This window comes from Stigmatopora nigra, chromosome 3 (assembly GCF_051989575.1).
Source record: "Stigmatopora nigra isolate UIUO_SnigA chromosome 3, RoL_Snig_1.1, whole genome shotgun sequence".
Taxonomy (NCBI): Eukaryota; Metazoa; Chordata; class Actinopteri; order Syngnathiformes; family Syngnathidae; genus Stigmatopora; species Stigmatopora nigra.
Genome location: NC_135510.1, coordinates 18,432,986 through 18,456,172, shown reverse-complemented (window position 1 = coordinate 18,456,172; position 23,187 = coordinate 18,432,986). Strand labels below are relative to the sequence as shown.

The 23,187-nt window shown below is 38.0% G+C and overlaps 2 protein-coding genes and 2 long non-coding RNA genes across 5 annotated transcripts; 2 read left to right on the top strand and 2 right to left on the bottom strand.

Moving 5' to 3' along the window:
* Positions 1-58: 58 nt before the first annotated feature.
* On the top strand, positions 59-2,351 carry LOC144194480 (uncharacterized). The gene is made up of 2 exons (XR_013325897.1): positions 59-525; positions 1,882-2,351. It is a non-coding gene; the product is annotated as an uncharacterized LOC144194480 (long non-coding RNA).
* Positions 1,799-6,481, bottom strand: LOC144194481 (uncharacterized). The gene is made up of 4 exons (XR_013325898.1): positions 6,252-6,481; positions 5,110-5,196; positions 2,105-2,282; positions 1,799-1,955 (listed from the first exon to the last, which is right to left on the bottom strand). It is a non-coding gene; the product is annotated as an uncharacterized LOC144194481 (long non-coding RNA).
* On the top strand, positions 6,386-14,250 carry LOC144194477 (nuclear receptor subfamily 2 group F member 1-B-like). The gene is made up of 3 exons (XM_077713575.1): positions 6,386-7,059; positions 9,404-9,994; positions 13,107-14,250. Exons 1-3 carry the CDS (start codon positions 6,648-6,650, stop codon positions 13,379-13,381), a joined length of 1,278 nt encoding a protein of 425 aa, XP_077569701.1. The 5' UTR covers positions 6,386-6,647; the 3' UTR covers positions 13,382-14,250.
* LOC144194478 (uncharacterized) lies at positions 13,040-21,728 on the bottom strand. 2 transcript variants are annotated; one of them, XR_013325896.1, is made up of 4 exons: positions 18,427-18,534; positions 16,221-16,422; positions 15,005-15,204; positions 13,040-13,395 (listed from the first exon to the last, which is right to left on the bottom strand). XR_013325896.1 is itself a non-coding variant. In XM_077713576.1 (4 exons), the coding sequence occupies exons 1-3, from the start codon at positions 21,640-21,642 to the stop codon at positions 15,053-15,055; spliced, it is 429 nt and encodes a 142-aa protein (XP_077569702.1). In that variant the 5' UTR covers positions 21,643-21,728; the 3' UTR covers positions 13,040-13,395; positions 15,005-15,052. The 2 variants fall into 2 exon arrangements, 1 of the variants encoding a protein (XP_077569702.1); XM_077713576.1 differs by lacking the exon at positions 18,427-18,534 and adding an exon at positions 21,568-21,728.
* Positions 21,729-23,187: the final 1,459 nt, after the last annotated feature.

Here is a 23,187-nt window from a genome sequence, read left to right as displayed (position 1 = left end):
TACACATTTTATTTAATACCTAGGCGTTTTTGTCGGGAAAAGACGGCCAAGAATGGCGTCCGCGTGATTGTCCTGTGACGAGTTGTGTTATTATTACTTCCGGCCCGGAACTTGAAACATTAGCGAGCCATTCAGCAGCTAAGCACGACGAGGTTGTTAATTCGCTCTTTATTCTAACCATATTTTGACGTTAGCGAAAAGAATAATTGCAAAATAGCTTTTTATAAACGTAAATCCAACCAACAAACGCGGTCTCGCGATGACTTCCTAAACCTACGAGAGTCGAGCACTTCCGCGTTTCAAAATGGCGCCCGCTATGAACGGAGTCACTCGACGTTAGCATTTAGCCACGACAATTTCTTTCAAATACTGCTTCAATACGACAGTTTTGTTAACTTAGTCTTCAACGTCATGTGCTAATGTTAGCGGTGCCAGGCTGTTCTTTCTGTTTAGAGAGCATTCGCTTCATTTCATCCTCGACTAACAGACATTTTATGGATTCGCTACCGTTACTTACAACTAAAGGTAAGATTTTTAGCCCGAACCCGACTCCGGTCGTTAGCTTTTTTTGACTAAATAAACGTTTTTAAAATGTATACTAAACGACGTGTTGATAATAAACTAAGCAATACTTGTTATAAAATAAATAACTTGCAATTTTGGATGAAACAGGAGGCGCTGGCTGTAATGACATTACAATTGGAGGTGGAGTTTCAGAGTAGAGGTCGAAATTTCGTATTTTTTGTGAGGACTCTGAAGGGGTTATTTATGATAACAGATTGAAGCCTGTCTTTTGTAACGAAATCTAAGTTTAACAAGACGGTAAAATAATTCAGTCTTACCAGTACTTGTGCGTGTTTAGTTTATATTTAACTTCTTGCGGCCAAATCGCGTAGTGTCAACTATTTTAAGAGCAAAATTTAAAAATATATATTTTTTAACTTCTGTTTGCGAGTTTCAGTGTGGATTTTCACATTTTTATTAACTTAAAAATACTCCCCCAGATAAAGCACAATATAGTGAAGCTGTTATAATTGAGGGATTACTGTATTTATTTATTTAAAAGTCAGTGAGAGACCAAGCATGGTTTAAGTATACTTTTTTTACTGATTGGAACCTCCACGCTTCGCAAGCATTTAAACAGTTCGCCAAACGTCTATATTATCTTATAAAGAATAAAATGAGTATAGATAGATATTACATTTACAGATTTTTGCCCTTTTAATCAATAATTGTCATTTTTATATCATTTTTTTCTGTTTTTAGTTCAAAAATCATCTTGTAAAATCTAAAAATATATAATAAAAAAGCTAAAATAAACATTGTTTTAAATCTATAAACAAATGAGTATTCAGGGCTTTTAATCCAGTTCTTTCAATCCATTTATTTAAAAAAAATCTAAATATTATTGGAATTGTTAATCTTTTTTTCTGTGTTTGTAGTTCAAAAATCATTTTTTAAAATCTTAAAATATATTATAAAAAAAGCTAAAATAAACATTGTGTTAGATCTATAAAAACGGAATATTCAGGGCTTTTAATCCAGTTCTTTTAATCCATTTATACAATAAATAAAATCTTAATATTATATCTAAAATGGTCTGGCCCTTATGAAATCAAGTTGTTGTACATGTTTATAATATTTTTTTGAATTACATTTCTTTACCAAAGACAGGCTTTCATTTGTTATCATGAATCCCGCCTCAGGATGTGATATTTAGAATTGAAATCACCATAGTTTCTTGTTTTTGTAATGTGAATGCAAAAAGAAGACATTATATTTTCACTTGTATTTTTTTAATGAAGTTTTTGCTTGACAGGAATATTCACATCCATTTGAAAGCCACACTGTTTCATCATATTTTCTATTTATTTTTCGTAGGTCTTGAAGTCGTCCAGCGCCGCTCTCGTCAAGGCGCCAAGACAAAGAAAGTCGCTGACTTCCCCAACAGACCACTGCAACAAAAAAAAAAACAATGTAGATGCCAACACAGTATTGTAAAAAGTCCTCAATCCTCCAAAGGACCATAAAGTCCGCAACAGGTAGAGGCAGCTCTGGCCCCTTTTGTACGGGGCATCTGTTTGTCTTAACCCTAAATGTTCACCTGAGTGGTCTGGTGAGGAGTCCTCCAAAAGTCGACAACCATTTCCCTTTGTCCTACTGGTGTTGGTGAAGAGGTGGTTTTGCCTACACCAGTCAACAAAGGCTGTGATGACTCCCCTGTACTCCAGGTCTTTCCCGTCCGTCACTCTTCCAACAATAGCAGTGTCGTCAGAGAACTTCTGGGGGTGACATACATAGGTACGTGTGGGTGGATTCTCTTTTTGCAAGAATAAAAGGATATGATCTGAGATGCCTCCATTATTGAAAGTTGAATTTGGGAGTAATTATTGGTAAATCTATCACTATTGACATAGGTACCTACGTCATGTCATAGGTACCTATGTCATAGGTACCTATGTCATAGGTACCTATGTCATAGGTACCTATGTCATAGGTACCTATGTCATAGGTACCTATGTCATAGGTACCTATGTCATAGGTACCTATGTCATGACATAGGTACCTATGACATAGGTACCTATGACATAGGTACCTATGACATAGGTACCTATGACATAGGTACCTATGACATAGGTACCTATGTCATAGGTACCTATGTCATAGGTACCTATGTCATAGGTACCTATGTCATAGGTACCTATGTCATAGGTACCTATGTCATAGGTACCTATGTCATAGGTACCTATGTCATAGGTACCTATGTCATAGGTACCTATGTCATAGGTACCTATGACATAGGTACCTATGACATAGGTACCTATGTCATAGGTACCTATGTCATAGGTACCTATGTCATAGGTACCTATGTCATAGGTACCTATGTCATAGGTACCTATGTCATAGGTACCTATGTCATAGGTACCTATGTCATAGGTACCTATGTCATAGGTACCTATGTCATAGGTACCTATGTCATAGGTACCTATGTCATAGGTACCTATGTCATGTCCTAGGTACCTATGTCATGACCTAGGTACCTATGACATGACCTAGGTACCTATGACATGACATAGGTACCTATGACATGACATAGGTACCTATGACATAGGTAACTATGTCATGTCATAGGTACCTATGACATGACATAGGTACCTATGACATAGGTACCTATGTCATGACATAGGTACCTATGACATAGGTACCTATGTCATAGGTACCTATGTCATAGGTACCTATGTCATAGGTACCTATGTCATAGGTACCTATGTCATAGGTACCTATGTCATAGGTACCTATGTCATAGGTACCTATGTCATAGGTACCTATGTCATAGGTACCTATGTCATAGGTACCTATGTCATAGGTACCTATGTCATAGGTACCTATGTCATAGGTACCTATGTCATGACATAGGTACCTATGTCATGTCATACCTATGACATAGGTAACTATGAACCTATGACATAGGTAACTATGAACCTATGACATAGGTAACTATGAACCTATGACATACTTACCTATGACATGACATAGGTACGTATGACATAGGTACCTATGACATAGGTACCTATGACATAGGTACCTATGACATAGGTAACTATGAACCTATGACATAGGTAACTATGAACCTATGACATAGGTAACTATGAACCTGACATAGGTACCTATGACATAGGTAACTATGAACCTATGACATAGGTAACTATGAACCTGACATAGGTACCTATGACATAGGTAACTATGAACCTATGACATAGGTACCTATGACATAGGTAACTATGAACCTATGACATAGGTACCTATGACATAGGTACCTATGACATAGGTACCTATGACATAGGTAACTATGAACCTATGACATAGGTACCTATGACATAGGTAACTATGAACCTATGACATAGGTACCTATGACATAGGTAACTATGAACCTATGACATAGGTAACTATGACATAGGTAACTATGACATAGGTACCTATGACATAGGTACCTATGACATAGGTAACAATGACATAGTTACCTATGACATGACATAGTTACCTACGACATGACATAGTTACCTATGACATGACAGTTACCTATGACATAGGTACCTATGACATAGGTACCTATGACATAGGTAACTATGACCCTATGACATAGGTACCTATGACTTAGGTACCTATGACATAGGTTCATAGTTACCTAGGTACCTATGTTATAGGTACCTATGTCATAGGTACCTATGACATAGGTACCTATAATATAGGTACCTAGGTAACTATGAACCTATGTCATAGGTACCTATGTCATAGGTACCTATGTCATAGGTACCTATGTCATAGGTACCTATGTCATAGGTACCTATGTCATAGGTTCAACCTATGACATAGGTACGTACCTATGTCATAGGTTCAACCTATGACATAGGTACGTACCTATGTCATAGGTACCTATGACATAGGTACGTACCTATGTCATAGGTACCTATGACATAGGTACCTATGACATAGGTACCTATGACAGGTACCTATGACATGTAAGGTATCTATGACATGTCAAAAGTACATATGACATAGGTACTTATAACATACGTACCTAAGACATGTATCTTTGACTATACATGGTATTTTTTTTAAAAGCCTTACCCTACATGGTAGTTTTTTTATTATTTTTTAAAAAGCCTTACTATACATGGTTATTTTTTTCAATAAAATATCATTACTATAAATCGGCATTTTAAATGAAAAAATACTTGGTCGTTCTTTTTCTAAAAAGCCTTACTATACATGGACATTTTTTAATTAAAAAAGGCTTGCTGTACAAAACCTAAACTGGATTTTTTGGGGGAATAAGTTTTAGAATAAACAGCATCTTAAAGTATTAATTCAGCTCAGATGACTTACTGTACTACTACGCCATCTTTGATTCGAAACGCTATCGGCCGTGCGTGACGGACGGCGAGGTCACGGCGGGGTCATCGGCGGGTGGCCGAGGCCACGCCGCTGCGAGAGTGAAGACAAGCGGAAAACACATTTGTCTGTCAGCCTCGTCTTTGGCGTCCAGTCGCGAGTCATCCAGTCAAACGACCATACCGCTAAGTCTACCCACTCGTCTGTCTTTCCTACCTGTCTTCGACGAGACGCGGTCCGCGATCCAAACGAGGCGTGCGGACGAAGTTTTGGATGAAAGAGCTGTCACCACCAATCGACTGCCTGTTTTGACAAAAAAGGGGGAGGGGTTTGAGTTAGACCAATCCCTTCAGCGATATGTTAAAACTGATTCACTTTGGATTTTTTGTGACAGCGTTTTAACGGCTTAATAAATATTTTATAAATATTTTCTTATTTTTTTTGCATGCCAAAATCACTAAAATTTACATGTTGTAAAGTGTTTACAGTGTACCTGTATTAATTCTTAGGAAGGAATGATGCTTATTTAATGTAAAATGTGCCTCTACTTACAAATTTTATGGAACTGATTAATTTCTTAAGTAGAGGTACTACTATTTTTTTGGTCAATGTGGGTTTTTTTTTTACACGCAAGACGGAAAATGGGATGTTTTTTTGGCAAAAGCTGTAGTCGAGCGGGTTTGACACGCAACGGTTCGCCAAGACGCTCACGTCAGTCTCGGCGAATCACGCTGGCTTCTGCTAAGCGACCTTGAAAATCACCTGTGTCACTTACGCCCGCTGGCTTCGGCGCCACCTGTCTGATCGCGTGGAGCATTAACCTATCCAAAACTTCCAAGACAGACTTGGGAAAAATCTTCTATAATAACATTCACCGTTTATAAGACATATTTTAGTACTATCAAACACTAGATATTTGTTACTTTGTGAATAAATGGTGAATTACAACAAATAAAAATGTTTTTACAATCCAAAATTCTGTTTTAGCTTGTTTTTTTCAGAGGTTTGGAACAAATTAATTAGTTTTTGTTCATTTTTTATCGAAAACGTTCATTTGAGTTACGAGTAAATCGACATACGAGCTCAGTGCCGGAATGAATTAAGCTCGTATCTCAAGGCACCACTGTATACGCATTTAAATTGAATAAAAATGTTTTTGTGAAATTTCTACTGTATTGCTCAGACAAATAATCCACATGATTTATCTAATAGGTTACTTAATTATTTTTTTTTCCTGGCCAAAAGTACATAAAAAATGTCAAAATCATGACAAAACCCTAGACTAGTCCCTAAAAATATGCAAAATATATACAACAACCCCCCTCCCTCCATTTCCCTCGCCGAACCCAAGCACTCACCATATCCAGCACCAGGGGGCGCCAAATCACCGCTGTAAGCCACAACTCCGCATCACGTGCTCTCACGCTCCATATCCTCTGTCTTTAGTCACGCCCCCTACACCTCCTTCTGATGTCACAACATCCTCGTCCTCTTCAGTCGTAGAGGCATAAAAAGCATCAGCACAAGTGCGCTTCTCCTCTGCGTGCTCCTATTGGACCTTCGGGAAACGGAACAGAACGGGAGTCACTTCAAGGGAAACAGGATTTTTCAGTTTTGTTTTCGCTTTTTTCTTCTTCTTCCTCCACGCTCGTTAACCTCGGCGAATGAGCTTGCTGACTTTTAAGGTGACTTGAGAGGTGTCGAGGGAAGGAAGAAAGAAAGAAAAAAGGAGAGCGAAAAGTTCAGTGAGGGACATGGCGATGGTAGCGTGGAGAAACCCCGACGAGGGGACGCTGTCGCACGTCGCTTTACCGGTGGCTGTGCCGGTGCACGTGAACGCATCACAGGGCTCCATGGAAATGACTCAGGCGGTTAACAATAACTCTACGTCTTCTTCTTCGTCGTCTTCTTCGTCATCGTCTTCGTCGCTGGATAAGCAAGCGAGTGCGCACATTGAATGCATCGTGTGTGGCGACAAGTCCAGCGGAAAACATTACGGACAGTTTACGTGCGAGGGGTGCAAGAGCTTCTTCAAGCGCAGCGTGCGACGCAACCTAAGCTACACTTGCCGGGCCAGTCGCAGCTGTCCGGTGGACCAGCACCACCGTAACCAGTGCCAATATTGCCGGCTTAAAAAGTGTCTGAAAGTGGGCATGAGGAGGGAAGGTACGCTGAACGCACCACGACGACACGACCAATGCGTCTCCCCCTTTTTCTTTTTCGCGCCCAAATCGAATTGGACGCGTTGACCACAATCAAAAGGTCCGTCAATAAAAAGAGAGAAAAAGGGAGAAAACTTTCAGGTTGTTTGTCTAGTTTGAAAATGAATATATGAAGCGTTTGTTTTTTAAATTCTATGCATAATAAATGGCAATATTTATCCGTTAATTCAAGGCGTTTTTTACGTCCACCCCCTTTTTCGGAGTCAAAATCGTTTAACCCATTTTCATTCATAACAACGTTAACATGACGGTTCGATTTATCTCCCATTTTTCGCTCTTTTCCGGAAATATTTCAATATTAAAAGTAAGCAGCAGCTCACTCAAACACATTTTAAAGGACTAAATGGCACAAAGAAAACATATTTCAAAGTTTAACAATAATAATCGAAACAAATGCTCACTGATTTTTTTTTAAAGAGACAGCTACACTTTTTTTTTACCATGTAAATGTTGTCTATTATAATCCTTAATAAAATCGTTATAATTATCCTAACCGTTCTTAATAAATTCTATTTATGCGCCTATTGCACGTTTTTAACAATTAATAAAAAATGTGTAATTGTGTCACGTTCAAACACGATTGAAAAATCTACGTTATATTTAAATTAAGCTTTATTTTGACAAATCAAACGATTTTTTAACCACGATTTAAAAACGAATGTCGTTCTTGCAGAACTTAGTTAAAAATAAATATCATCGGCAATCAAAAGCTTTGACGATTTTTCTAAAATTTCTAAATAAAAATAACGAGCAAGAGAAAAATAAAATAGAAAATCATATAAATCGGACACTAAAATTTGTCGTTTGACATTTACCCAACTGACATTTTCAAACGGAATTCATAATTAGAAACTAAAATTAAAAAGTATAATTATAACAGTAATAAAGCCAATAAAGTGAATACAGTCATGTGATTTTTACCTCAGCCAATCAATACTCAGAATAATCACCATAGACAAAACTGCAATTATGTACCCAAAATTAATCATATCATAGTCTACTTTCATTTAAAAAAAATCAATATTAATGTTAAGACTTATCACGCAATAAAGTGAAAAAATAAGACATTTTTCTATGGTTTTGCAGTCTAAACCTGAAGCAATTAGCGAGTTTGGGGGCAGCCAAAGTTTGTGCGTGTGAATGTTGGCGGTTGAGGGGGGGTGAAAGCATCCGTCCTGGCTGCCAAGAAGACAGAGAGGCAGGCTGGCAGAGGCAGGCTAGCCTAAATTTAGCACCTCTCTTTCTCTCTTTCTCTCTCCAAAGCCCCTCTGGCGTGACGGCGAAGAGGCTCGCACGCGATCCCAAACGCCATTTTAATCCTTAAAGCCCAACGCACAATTTAACGACAACACATATTTGCAAATATATATACTAAAACTAAAACATTGGCATATAAACATATTATTTTGCATTTATTTTTTTGTGGCGTATCGAAAATATATTGAAACTTAGATGAGCACTCGTTTGAATTCGCTCGAGCATTATTTTGAAAAGGTTAAAGGTTACACTACACTGTAAAAAATGTTTCCTTTTCGTATAGTACGTTTTTGAGATGCAAATAAAATGTTATAATGTTAAAAACCGTTTGGAAACTTTACATTTTAAAGTATTTGGACGAAAATATTATTTTTTAAATGTTAGGTCGATATAAATCATTTTAAGAAGCGATTTTACAGGAATTATGATATTTTTTAACTTGTAATCCCTTTAATTTGGGCGGGGCAAATGAACAAGGTGGTTTAGAGTGTTATTTGGGGCCTTAACCACTGTTTTTAATATTTATTTAACCTTTGTGTTGATTAACATTGTCTTATTTGAGATGTATATTTAATAATAGTAAAAAAATAGGTAAATAATTGCTATAGGACCAAAAAATAGTAACTTTTCGATAAAATATCATCACCGCCAACTTTTAAATAGTCTGGTGGTCCCTTAGAGGGTTCAAATATGATTAAATATTAATTCTGGAATGCAATTAATGGTAGAAGTGGGAGGGAGAAAAAAGCCATGTACATGAAATGGAATGACGTAATCGAATTGTGAATTCATGTGAAAGTACTGTAATCAACCAATTAAAAACATTCCTTTTTAAAAGTGAAAACACCGTCAAATTGGATAAAAACGAGGAAACCTTAAAAACGAAAAATAGTTTTACAAAAAAAAAGAGAAAACAAGTTATCATATAAAAAAATAGTCCCAATTCGTTTTTTAACAATATTAGTACATGCCGGCAAGCAAAAAGTGCATTCCAATTCGTTGCTAAAGTTTCCTCGCCTTTTTGTTTTCAGCGGTACAACGAGGACGGCTCCCCCCGGCACACTCATTCCACGGCCAGTTCTCACTAAGCGGCGGCGTCGGCGGTGGTGGGGTCGGCCTAGGCGACCCCCTACAATGCCACTCTTACCTTTCCGGTTACATCTCGTTGCTGCTCCGGGCCGAGCCGTACGCCGCGTCTCGCTTCGGCTCCCAGTGCCTTGGAGGCGGTGGTGGTGGCGGTGCCTGCGGTGGAGGTGGTGCCGGTCCCGGGCTTGGCATCGAAAACATCTGCGAGCTAGCGGCCCGAATGCTCTTCAGCGCGGTGGAATGGGCCCGCAACATCCCCTTCTTCCCCGACCTGCAGGTGTCCGACCAGGTAGCCCTGCTACGGCTAACCTGGAGCGAGCTATTCGTGCTCAACGCAGCCCAGTGCGCCATGCCGGTGCATGTGGCTCCGTTGTTGGCCGCTGCCGGGCTTCACGCCGCTCCCATGTCGGCTGAGCGCGTGGTGGCCTTTATGGACCACATTCGGGTCTTCCAGGAGCAGGTGGAGAAGCTTAAAACTCTGCGCGTCGACTCGGCCGAGTATTCGTGTCTCAAGGCCATCGTGCTGTTCACCGCAGGTGAGTGACGTCATCCGCCTGCGCCGATGCCTATACGTGGCGTTTGGGTACCGGTGGGAGAATAGCGTGTCCAAATTATTATTATTATTTTTTAAATCCCCAATTTCAACAAAACTCCCTAAATTAAAGACAAATAGTACAAGAGTTAGGAGTACAATCTCGGTTTCAACGAGGGTGAAAAAATAAGTCTGAAATTACACTTTTTTGTGCAAATTACTTCAGCAGCATGATGCGTTTATGTTTCTAATTATTAAGTTGGCTAAATTGAGCTAGGCTAGCTTGGTTGACAATTTCGCTCGTTTTGAACATTTTCTTTTAGTTTTAATTCTTTAGTGTACTGATATATTTGCCAATAACCGTATTCCTTGTTTATTATACACAACAATGGAAATAGAAATTAGTTTCTTTACTTAAAGTGACATTTTATGAAACAAAAATATCGATTCAATGTGTCAATATCTTGACATAATTATTGTCGTGTTTTAATTTTACTAAACAAATGTACTATATCATAATTGATTAACAGCAAATCTGAATTGAATGCTTTTATTGACATTATAGAAGTATAATTAGATTTAAACAGAATTAGCATAAAACAAAAAAGTCATTTTTAGAACAAAAAAAACAATCAATAACTAAAAAAAATGTTTTATATATTAATTTTGCGTATCCACAAACGAATTATACATAAAAACTCAATATTTTTTCATTTATGGGTAATTTTTAAAAAAAAAAATCTGTTTAAAATATGCCCTGAAATATGATTCATATCTCTTAAATATTTCATTTTATTGTACTCTATATAAGTTGAATGACGGCTTTAGTGACCTCATTTGACTTTAAAAAAAAAATCCTAATTTTCCAGTTGACTAATCTTTATATGGCAGGCGTTAAAAAGGAGCAACAATAATACTGGGCATTAAAAATGTATTTGTATTTGGTAAAAGCAGCAGTACGTTGTTATGTAAGTGCAGTCACCTCGGTTGACCTGCTTGAAAAAGGCCGCCCTTAAAGGGACAGGCTCCATTTCATCTGTCACAACAAATCCAAATAACTCCACATCAATTATGTAGCGAGGAGGGAAAATCATAACCACATCGGGCACATTTTTTATTTCATTTTCAATCTTTCCTCTTTCACGCAACAAAATACATATTTATATAAATATATATTTTTATTTTATTTGAGCTGCCATTGACGTTGCCTGACGTCTAATTTTGGACTTTTTATTGGTTCAAATTGTATTTAATTTAGGTTTTATTGTCTTTAATAAGAGCGTTTTTAAATCATTTTTTGTAATATTGACTTTTATTAAAAGTGCAGTTTTTGAGTTTGGGAAAAAAATAGAAATATTGCAGTGCTTTTTTTGTAGTAAAGTAAAGTTTTTAATATATTTATAGATCAATAAATAGATTTTTGGGAGATTTTATGTTACATTTAATATATATTTTTAATAGACGTTTATGTAAAATTGATTTGAATTAATAAGGAAAAAAAGAAAAGTTTGTTTAGTGGTGTTTTATTGCATATATTTTTAGTATACAGGTTTTTTGTGTTTTTTAATGGATGTTTCTGCTATGTTTTGTGTAGTATTGTTGAATATTAATAGTTTTATAGTATTTTTAAAGTGTGATGTTAGTATGTTTAAGGTGTAGTGTTGTTTTTAAGGTGTATTTGAGGCTTAAATGTGGGAATATTAGTGGGTATTAATTGTGTTTGATATATGACGGCGGCCATCTTGGCGGTGGCGTGCCGAACGAGCGGGTCAAACGAGGTCACGGCGGATGCTTAACTGGGCGGCGGCGTGCGGATTTGTTGTCGCCGTCTCGTACGTTGTCGCTTCGATGAAGCCGCGCTCGTCTGATGTGACTTCCTTCTCATTTGGGAGTCCTGTTATTTACAAGGGCGCCATTTTGGGGCATTTGGAGGAGTTATATTTGTAAATATAGCATTTTCTAACATATTTTTGCCTACCATTTTGTGTTTTTTTTTGTCCGGGAATTTTATTTATAACTTCACACACAATTGAGGTTAATTTCCAGATTTCACAATGTATATTTTTGCTAAAATATTGAATAACATTTTTTTTCTTACGTATATTAGTTGAAAAAATCTGTAGTGGTGATTTAAGAAGAATATTGCCATTAATTTGGATTAAAAACTTGGTAGGGTGGCCTCGCAGTTCTAGGGTCGAGGGTTCGATTCCCAGCTGGGTCCTCAACAGTGGGTAACATGCTAAGCTAAGGGTATGCTAACTGGTAAAAGGATTGGTGACAGCTCACCTGATTTTTTGACGACTTTGGGTCGCTTCTTGTTGAGATTATGTTAGATTTATGGGTCCAATTTGATGATTTGCGATGGATTCCTGTTGATTTTGGGCCATTTCCTGTTGATTTAGGTTTACTCCTGGGTCAATTCCTGTTGAAATTGGGGAAATTACCACATTAGTCCGGATATAAAACGATTTTTTTGCATTGAAATAAGACGGAAAAGCCGTTGTGGTCGTCTTATATTCGGGGTGTCGACTAATGCTAGATGGCGCCAGATAGGTTAAAAGGTTAAAATTTGTTTAATATTCACATGCTAAGGATGTTGACAGTTTTTGAATGACTTGAACAAGGCAAAATAACATGTTTTTTCTCTTAAATATACTGTTATTATTGTTAGTTTCAAAAGTACTGTCATTATTTCCTTTATACAAATTTTTGCATGATTTAAATAAGTCAAAATATGCTTTTTCTCTCAAATATACTATTAGAATGATTTTTTTTCTCTAAAAAACTTGAATTTGGTGATCAAAAAAGTATTTTTTTCAAACTTAAGTCTTAAAAAAGATGATGGTTAAGATGTGATAGTTTTTGCATGATTTAAATGAGTCAAAATATGCCTTTTCTCTCCAATATATTAATATAATAATTTATTTTCTCTTAAAAACTTTAATTTAGTGATCAAAAAAGTCTTTTTTTTTTCAAATTTGAGTCTTGTCAAACAGGGCGTCGTCTTATATTCGGGCCAAAACGAAAAAAAAAAGATGGTCACCTTTGTTTTGGAAAGCGATTCGACGTATTTTGACTCGGGTTCGAGATCCCTGACTTTCCTTTGTGTGCTCCAGACGCATGCGGCCTATCAGACGCGGCCCACGTGGAGGGTCTCCAGGAGAAATCCCAGTGCGCCCTGGAAGAATACGCCCGAAACCAGTACCCCAACCAACCTGGCCGCTTTGGGCGTCTTTTGCTACGGCTGCCGTCCCTCCGCTCCGTGTCGTCTTCCGTCATTGAGCAGCTCTTCTTCGTAAGGTTGGTGGGAAAGACCCCCATCGAGACCCTCATCCGCGACATGTTGCTGTCGGGAGGGAGCTTCAATTGGCCGTACGTGCCCGTGCAGTAGCGCCACCTGTAAATCTTCCAGGAGAACACAACATTTTGGACTGGGAAGGCTGACAGAGAGTGTGCAAAAATGTGTTTGGCACGCTAAAAGAAATGTCTCCTTTTTGTTTTAGTGTCAAGCACGGTCAAAGAAATGTCTCCTTTTTGTTTTTGTTTTTTTGAAATGAAGGGACATTTTTTGCAGTGTTATGAAAAATGTATGTGTATATTTATAATAGTTTTTTTTTGTTTTTTTGGGGGGGTTGTGGTTTAGTTAATTTTTTGGGAGTTTATTTTATAAAGATATGTTAATATTAGCACTTTTTTTCATTTATGGAATAAAATGATAAGAGCAGTGTTTAGCCATAAAACATAATTTTGCCATTAAAAATGTTTTAAGGTCATAATGGTGATGCCATAACTTTTTAAAAATAATGATTTCAAAGTTTTTATTCATTTTTAAATTTGTATTTATTTAAGTTTTTCTATATTGTGTTGGAAAAAATCCCCACTAAAAAATATATAATTTGGAAATATATCTTTTTTTCTTTTATAATAATGCGACATTTTTCAGCAAATTAATTTGGACATTTATTTGGAGTTTAAATTGTCTAAAATAATCAATTAAATTTGAGAGTTTTTGCAGATTTTTCGGCACATTTTAAATAAAAATTCTAACCACTGTCAGTTATTTTTAATGATTTTAACAACAACAAAAGTAAGTAATGGGTTTGCTGGGGGAATTTGTGTGTGTGTGTGTGTGTGTGTTTGTAAACAAACACTTTTTGGACAAACACTATGTGAAAGCATACTTGTTTTTTTTGTGTTAAATTATAACTCAAGATTTATACAACTAAATATTGTTAATAAAGTGTATTTGATTGACTTTGATATGTGCTGTTTCTGTGTTTTGGGATACAAGCTACATTTGTTTTGCGACTACGTTTGTTAACTCAAAACAATGAGAACGAATGAAGTAATTATGTCTGGTTAGGTTAATTTTGTGACATTTTTCGTATACAAATTTGATTAGTTTGTTCCAATTTGTTTGGATATTTAACACTAAATCACAAAAATGCTCTCATACACTCGCAAACTTAACTTAAAAATCAAAATTTGTTAATCCACTCATATCTCAAGGCATATCCCACTTTTTCTTTTCTTCAATCTCATCACAGTAACATTTTTTTAATTAAAAAAAGTATAAAGTGTGCACGACGTTTATAATTTTACTAATCTATTTTTAATGTCTATATTAATAATTGCCATTCCACATATTTAACGATAAAATTAATTTAAAAACACAACGCGGCGCATATTTACTCAAATAGGGCGCACTTAAAAAAATTGCTTTAACAACCAAAATACTTAAAAATATTCTGTACAAAAAAATACAATTTAAAATGACAAAAAAAACATAAAATACGCGAAAAATATCTAAGTTGACAGCTATAATATACATTTCTAATTTTAAACAGTAACATAAAGCTGTATTTGTAATTTTCATGGCTTTTTATATTTAAATATGCTATGAATTTATATAAATTGTATATATAATATATTCTAATCAATACAAAGTGTTGTTTTAGTGTGTTTTTTTTAATGTGGATGTGTATGTGTGGCTTTAAAATAGGCTTTTTTTTACCTTAGGGGGGTAATGAGGGGCCCCTCGAGGGCCTCCTGTCACTCCGCTTTAGCCTGAAGAGCATGACGCCGGGGGTCCACTTGGGGGAGGCGCGAGGGCACCAACACACACGGCGGGGGGCGCTGGTTCCCTGGTCCTTGCTTTGCTAATTAAGCGCCTCTCGGCCAATCGGGTGGCAGAATGGCTTGTCCTTGATTGGCCTGTCGTTTGTTGGAGAGAAATTAAGACATTTTTTAAACAAAAAGCTTGACTGTGTGTCTGTTTGGAATTGTTTGGAGTGTATTTTTGTTGTTGTTTATGGACGGTAAAGTAAATAAATAAGCATTGGGTGATCAAAACAAGGCACAATTAGTGAGGTTTTAAGTTGTTGTCCTAAATGGGATAAGCTCCAGCACCCTTTGGTGACCCTTGTGGGGATTAGCAGTTCAGAAAATGAGTAAAAGTGGGTGTGTTGAAAATTAAGACAACGTGATATTTTTATTGTGATATTATTGTTTCCACTATTGACTTCAAAATGTTAAAAAATGATTTTTTATCAAAAGCATTTTAATTAATTAAAAAAATTAAACTCACAAACAAAGCTGTTAGATATAATTAGACATTATTATTATTATTTTAGACACAAAAAAAAATAGTTTAGCCAAAAATGTTGTTGCCTATAAAATGAAGTTTAGCCAAAAATATTTCCCAAAAATTAAGTTTAGCCAAAAATATTGCTCAAAAAAATGAAGCTTAGCCAAAAATATTGCCCAAAAAATGAGGTTTGGCCAAAAATATGACGCTTTGGACTAAACCAATAAAATCTTAGGGGGCGGGTCTTCCTCTTTTTTGTGCATTGACTAATGACAACCAAAATTACATGGTTTATTTTCCCCCAAATAAACATACAAAAATTTGGATTTAGTAATATTTTTTGGGCGAAATGATACAAACGCAACATCCGATTTAAAAAAAAAATCGGACACGCGCAAGGTCTCACTCGGGGGTGCCGGGCGCCATATTGTTTGTGTGCTGTCAACTTTGACCCGCTCAGCTCCTAGGCCTTGGTGCCCCCTAACCTCGTTTGCGGACGGCCTGTGTGGGAATTCCTCGGGGTTAACTACTTGGAAGGAAGGACGGGGGTGCCGGCCGGGGAGGGGGTCTAGGGTTAGGTTTTCTAATTAAGCTTTCAAGATGACATCAGCTGTGTGGCCAAAAAAAATACAATTCAAATTACCTGTGTGAAGTTTGCGGATTCTCCCCGGGCTTGTGTAGCTTTTCTCCGGGTACTCAGGTCTGCCATGATAGGCAGATTGATAAATCCAAATTATCCATACCCACGAGTGACTGTTTGTCCTTGGTCTCCTGGTGGCCTCTGATTGGCCGGCCCCTTTCCTACTCCCCAGTTGGCTGGGGTAGGCTCCAGCACCCCCATGACCCTAGTGAAGATAAACAGAAGAGGAAAAAAATGAAGGAATAAGTCAAGTCAATGACATATCGGTTAAATATGTACATTTTGAGCTGGTAGTTGTCAAATATACGGTTGGCGCGCCAGGGGAGGCCCACTGAGGGGGTCCGATCCGGTCCGCAGGAGGTGCTCAAGAGCAATGGTGTCAGACTTTGGTTGGTTCGCGGGTTGCTTTAACGTAAACTTGGGTTTACTTGGGCCAGACCATTTTAAATAGAATATTTATATATTTTTTAGATTTTCCAAAATGTTTTTTTAACTAAAAACTGGAAAAATGTATTAAAAAAGCACAATTATTGATTTAAAAAGGGGCAAAATCAGTAAATTTAATATCTATGCTCTTAAATTTAATTTGATTCTAAAACAGAAAGTCGGCAGTCATGATTTACTTTCCCGGGCCGCACAAAATGATGTGGAGGGCCCAGATTTGGCCCCCGGGCCACCACTTTGACGCACCTTGATTTTTTTGTTTTCAAAAAATGGGAAAGAGTAAATATTCTCTATAACCTTCATTTAAATCTTTGAATATGAAAAATGACGAACATGATTTACTTTGGCGGGCCTCACAAAGCGACCCAGCGGTCCGGATTTGACCCCCCACCCCACCGCTTGGATACCAGTCTTATAATTTTTTTTCCATTTTCAAGGGGCTGGGATGAGGATCCCCTTTTCCGCCTTTGGGGGTAGCGTGCGCGCGGCGTGGCTTTTGCGGGTTTGCTCGCGTGCAAAAAAGAGCCAGCGTCTCTCCATTTGGGCGTCTTACGTAAGAGGCGGCGTCATAGCTTTAGCTTACATAAGCCAAGTGGAGAGCGAAAGGCACTCCAACTGAATCGCTTGCATTGACTCTTTCCTTTTCGACTCTTTTTTTTTTGGGATCCCAACTGTCATCCCGTGCCAATTCGCCACGCCCCAGCACGACAGCGCCGTCAGTTCGTGCGCAACAACGGCGACCGATCTGTTTCCCGGCGTCCAAATGGATGGCTAAAGGGGATAAAATGGCTTTTTTGTTGGGGTTGTTTTTAGAAGTGAGCTACAATTTAGCCCAATTTTAGTGTATTAATAATTATGATTTTGAATTAAGGACTAAATTTAAATGGCTACTTGACATTGGGAGTGACTCCAAAAAATGACTAGCAGCTATCTTCGTCCGCGGGGGTGCATGAGCCTATCCCAGCCAAACTACGGGGCACATTGAATGGGTAACAAAAAAAAACCCAATCAAAATCATACACGAGGACAATTTAGCATACAGTTAGCTTAGCATGCCCAGAGAAAACCCACACTTCACATAGGGAGGTCAAAACTCACCGGGATTGAACCCTCGAGCTTAGAACTGCGAGGAGGTTGTGCTAACCACTTTACCACCGAGCGGTCCTATTTAATCTTTCAAATGTCGACAAATTAAAAATGAATATTTTCATATTCATCGGGATTGAACCTCATCACTTTCCCGGGATTGAACCCTCGATCTTAGATCTGCGAGGCGGACGTTTCTAACCACTTTTCCACCGAGCTGTCCTATTTTAGTTTTCAATGTCAACAAATTAAAAATGAATATTTAAATCTTCACCGGGATTGAGCCCTCGATCTCAGAACTGCAAAGTGGACGTGCTCACCACTTTTCCGGGATTGAACCCTCGATCTTAGAACTGCGAGGCGGACACGCCAACCACTTCACACCGCGCCGTCCTATTTTATTTTTCAATGTCAACAAATTAAAAATGATTATTTACATCTTCGCAGGGATTGAACCCTCGATCTTAGAACTGCGAGGCGGAAATGCTAACCACTTCTCCACTGAGCTGTTTTTTTTTATTTTATTTTTCTATATAAACAAATTAAAAAAATAATATTTACATCTTCACCGGGATTGAACCCTTGATCTTAGAACTGCGAGACAGACGTGCTAACCACTTTATCACCGAGCTGTCCAATTTTATTTTTCATTACCAAAAAATTTAAAATGAATATTTACATCTTGAACGGCTCTGGGGTTCTGGGTTCAAATCCACATCATTGCAGCGGTTTGGAGTTTTGTGGCTTTTCTCCGGGTACTCCAGCTGGGCTGAGCTCCAGCACCCCCTGCAACCCTATCAAGAATAAAGCAGTTCAGAAAATTAGATAAGATAATTCATTTTTCATTTCTCTCTCCCAATATTACACCGTATGACTTCTTGCTATTTCCCGCCGCACACCGGGGTGCCGGAGCACAGTGGTTGGGAAACAATGGTGTGAAGAGTGTGTGTATATGTGTGTGTTTTGGGTAACCCTCCGACTGAATAGCAAAGGGGGCGGAGGTCACAAAAAGACCAGAGCACTGACCCACGTCTGCCCCGCCCCCTTTCAGAGCCAATGTTTATTAGCTGCGGGTGGGCGGAGCCTGTCACGGCCAAACGGCGGGTGCCGTTGACAACTTTATCCGACAGCATGACAGAAGCACAAAGCGCTTCAATTTTATCACGCTGGGACTTGATTGGACGGCCCGCCATGGACGGCGATGGGCGGCCGGTCGGGATTGGTCGCCGTACTCGTTTGTGGGGCGTAAAAGAAAGGTTTTGACAAGGCTGTTTTTCAAACATCAGATCATGTTACCACCTGCGTTTAATTGATGAGTCGCGGCGCACTTGCTAATGCTGAAGTTAATCGTGGCGGACAAAAATGGAAACAAACTTGGCGCTAAGGTCTCATTAGCGCGCTAACGGGGTGTTTTGACCCAAAATTGGGCCTTCCGTTGTTTTCTGGGCCAAAGTTCTTCTCGGTGGTAATTTGGTACATAATAGCAAGCTTTTTAGAGGAGGAGTCATAACTTGGATAGCGATTATGACAGCAAAAATTGAGTTTTGGAGTGATTAATAGTGTAATATTTAGCACGGGTCGGACATTTTAGGTCGGAAAAATTAAATTTACCCATTTAAAAGCAAGCGTTTTCACTCTTTTGGCTAGGTAAACATAACTCATATTGACCAGAATATAAGACGACACCCACTTTTTTAAGATTAAAGTTTGAAAAAAAAACCTTTTACAACACCAAATTCAATTTTTATACAGAAAATAATGACCATACTTCTGAAACTAACCCTTATAACAATATATTAAAGAGAAAAAGCCTGTTATTTTGTGAGTATAGATGTATATTACATTTCCTGATTTTCCCTTTTAAATCAATAATTGTCATTTTTTAAATCCATTTTTCTGTGTTTTTAATTCAAAAATATTTCTGTAAAATCTAAAAATATTATTATTTTAATCCATTTATTAAAAAAATCTAAATATTATTGTTATTTTTAATCATTTTTTCTGTGTTTTTAGCTCAAAAATAATTTTGTAAAATCTAAAAATATATTTTAAAAAAAGCTCAAATAAACATTGTTTAAAATCTATAAAAAAAATAATATTCAGGGCTTTTAATCCAGTTCTGTCTGGTGGTTTGGTAGTACGGCCCGGGGAAGAAAGCTGCATTGTATAAAAAAAATATGAATTTTCTTTAAAATGTGTAGTTCTTATATTATCCGCTAGGGGCGCAGTGTTTTAGTACGTGCACACAACATGAATTGACATTTATTTATGTTCTTATGTTATTCTTTTGTTCATAATATATTGTTCATAATGTAAAAGGAAAATTCTGTTAATAAACATTTTGATAATTTGCACTTATTATTAGTATTAGTGACTAATACAAAGGAAAAAAGTGGGCTTATTGTTAATTTTATGTCATTTTGCAATGAGTTTACTGGTCCAGCCCGCAGACCAAAGGAAGTTTGACACCCCTGGTCTAGACCCTGATTTTAAGCCACTATTTCAATCTCGCTTCAATGCAAAAAAAACATTGTCTTATATTCAGTAAAAAAATAATCCTATCGCGTATTATATACTATACGCAGTGATAAATTCAAGAATTCCAAAAGTCGACGTAGAGCGAAAACGTCAAAGCGGGGTGTGTGTGTGTATAAATGTCGTCGTAAAAGCGGCGCCGTCTAGTAGCTGTCAAGAGTGACCCCGGGGTCCGTCCTCCCCCGAGATGGGCCGAGCGAGCGACGTCTCATCCCGAGAGGTGACAGGAGGGACGTCTTTGTCTCCTTCCCTCGTCTTCTGGGAATCGGGCGAGCTTTGGCACCGGGGGAGAAAAGAAAAGGCTCCCTTTTCTCGGGGGTCCCCGTCTCGTCGCTGACCTCCGGGAGTTAAGAAAAGCGGCGGGCTGCACGGCTCGTTACCGCGTGAAAGGGAGCCCGGTGAGCCAAGATGGCCGCCGGGATGACAGAAGGGGAAGAAAGGCAAATCGGGGAGAAGATCAAAGGCCTTGGAGAATAGAAGGATCGGCGGCGGAGATCCTCGCTCGGGCGTTCTTTTGCGGCAATTAGCCCACCGTGAATGGGAGACGGGTCAAGGCCTTACCCCAAGATGGATGCCTTTCACACGAGAATGTGTGTGTGTGTGTGTGTATAAGCACCCCATAGAAGATGTTACTATACTACTACTATTACATTAAATTCTCTACAGGGGAATACACTTACAATGTAATCAAATTTCCCCCAAATTAAACATTCTAAAATGGCCGTTTGAATTTTTGACTCCTCAAAATGTCCTTTTTAACCAAATGAATATATAGGGCGATTTCTTTTACTGAATTTAAAAAGCATGGACGTTTTTTTTCTCCTTATAAACCAACCTAATATGGCGCAATACATAGTTTCAATCCAATGTCAATTTAGATATTTGACTGTTTTTCGGTTAGAATGAATTGGCTTGTTTTATGGGCTAAACTGCAGGAGAATATAGCCGTGTTAGCTGGTTAGCATACTTGCTAGCTGCCGTAGTAAACAATAACTTGGGTATCAAAACAATAAGTCATGGACCGGTGCGAGTCATGATAAATTATTAGGTTAACTCTTAGGTTGTAATAATTAAATGAATGTTTTTTTTAATCCGTAATAGTAGGACTATTAATACATTTAAATGAATGGCTAATAATCCGTAGTAGTGAGACTATTAATACACATTCATTAGCCGAGTCATCAATAAAACCTTTGTACAAACTCCCACCGCAAGTCTAATACTACTAACTCACTTAATCAGGTTATCACAATTACAAGGAAAATTATAATAAAATCCACTTTACCTTGACTTCGCAGTTTTCAGCGGACCGAGTCTTGGTGAACTTGTAGCTAGCGGCTAGCAACGCTGTCGCTAGCATAGCATTGTTGGGTGCGTTCAGTATCTCTACCTACAAACGACAATCTTCCTCTCCCAACAACAACAAACTTATTAGCCCACGCTCAAATTGCAAATGGAGTCCGCACATTTAGTTTGGTCCGTGTTAAACTGTGGTCACGAGACATATGGTTCCGTGTCAGAACAACGAGTTAACAAGCTAACAATGTGTGTGGTTGGCTAAATATCCATAGTTCACAATGGGGAAAAACGGCTCTGCTAGCATACTGTATATTCGGCCATTTTGGGGGTTTTATTTGCCTAAAAAGGCTGGCAATTTTTTTTGGCCGCAGTATTTGTTTGCTTACTTGCCATCCTATAAGTGTTGTTATTTAATGAAGCCTTCATAGAAAAAAATAAAATAAATAAAATCCCCATATTACCGCAATTAGGTTAACATTACTAGGGTAGCGCACTGCTAGCATAGCATTTTTTCCCATAAGAAAATGATGTAAACTTTTTTTTGTTAGCTTAACTCATCCATCTGTCATGTAGGGCTTATTTGCTGAATGTATCCTAATTACTATTATTTTTTCAAGTCTTATCTTGACAACAAGTACTAAGAAATACAAGCTAACCAAGCAGTTATGCAAATACTACTAAGCTAGCATGCTACATAGTTATTTACTATGCAGTGGGCTAGCATAGCATTTTTTCCCCATAAGCAAACAGTGAAATCTTGTTGTTTTGGTTTGTTTTAGCACCAAGTGTCTCATTTTAACAACAAGTCGGCATGTACCAATGAATACAACATAAACAAAAAGTAGTTTGAATGTAAAAAAAGTAGCGTCTAAAGTCCAAAGCTACAACAGTACACAATAAACAACTCACGGTGACAGCAAAAGGTCACGCAGAGTTCACGGCGTCCGTCAATCATGGCCGTCAACGCCTCGGGCTCCCTCGAATCGGAACCTTTGATGTCGCCCGACAATGAGACTCGCCCGGAGGGACCCCGAAACCACTGGACCCCCGATCCCTGCTCATTAATATGCGTGCTGAATATGCAGTAGCAAAACCTTACATAAGTCGCTTTTTTAGTTTGCGTGATGTCACAAGATGGTCTTAAAATGGTGGATTTGTACTGGTGGCATTTGCCTTGCTAATGTGGAGCCGGTTTATATTGAAATGTTCATTACGACGTTACGCGTATCAAAGTGACGTAACCTTGGCGAGTCCTTGACAAGAGATTCATTAATATTCAATGTGGATGTCGATGCTAACGAGACGTCGAGGCGAGAGGGTCGTCGGCGTGTCGGCGCCGTCTGTTTGGAGACCACCTAGGCGACATTGGCAAGGTGAGCGCAAAGCCATCAATTGGAACGACTTAAAGTCTGTTTTCTTATAAAAGGAAAATTGTTATTATAACATTAATTTAAAAAATGTGAATTTTTGTGTGATTTTGTTCATTGGAACATCACATCGTCATTTAATGCCAAAATAAACCCAACTCTGACAATATTATAATTGAAACTACACAGTAATCTTTTATAAAAAATGTTGTTGCTTTTTTACATATTAGATATGAATG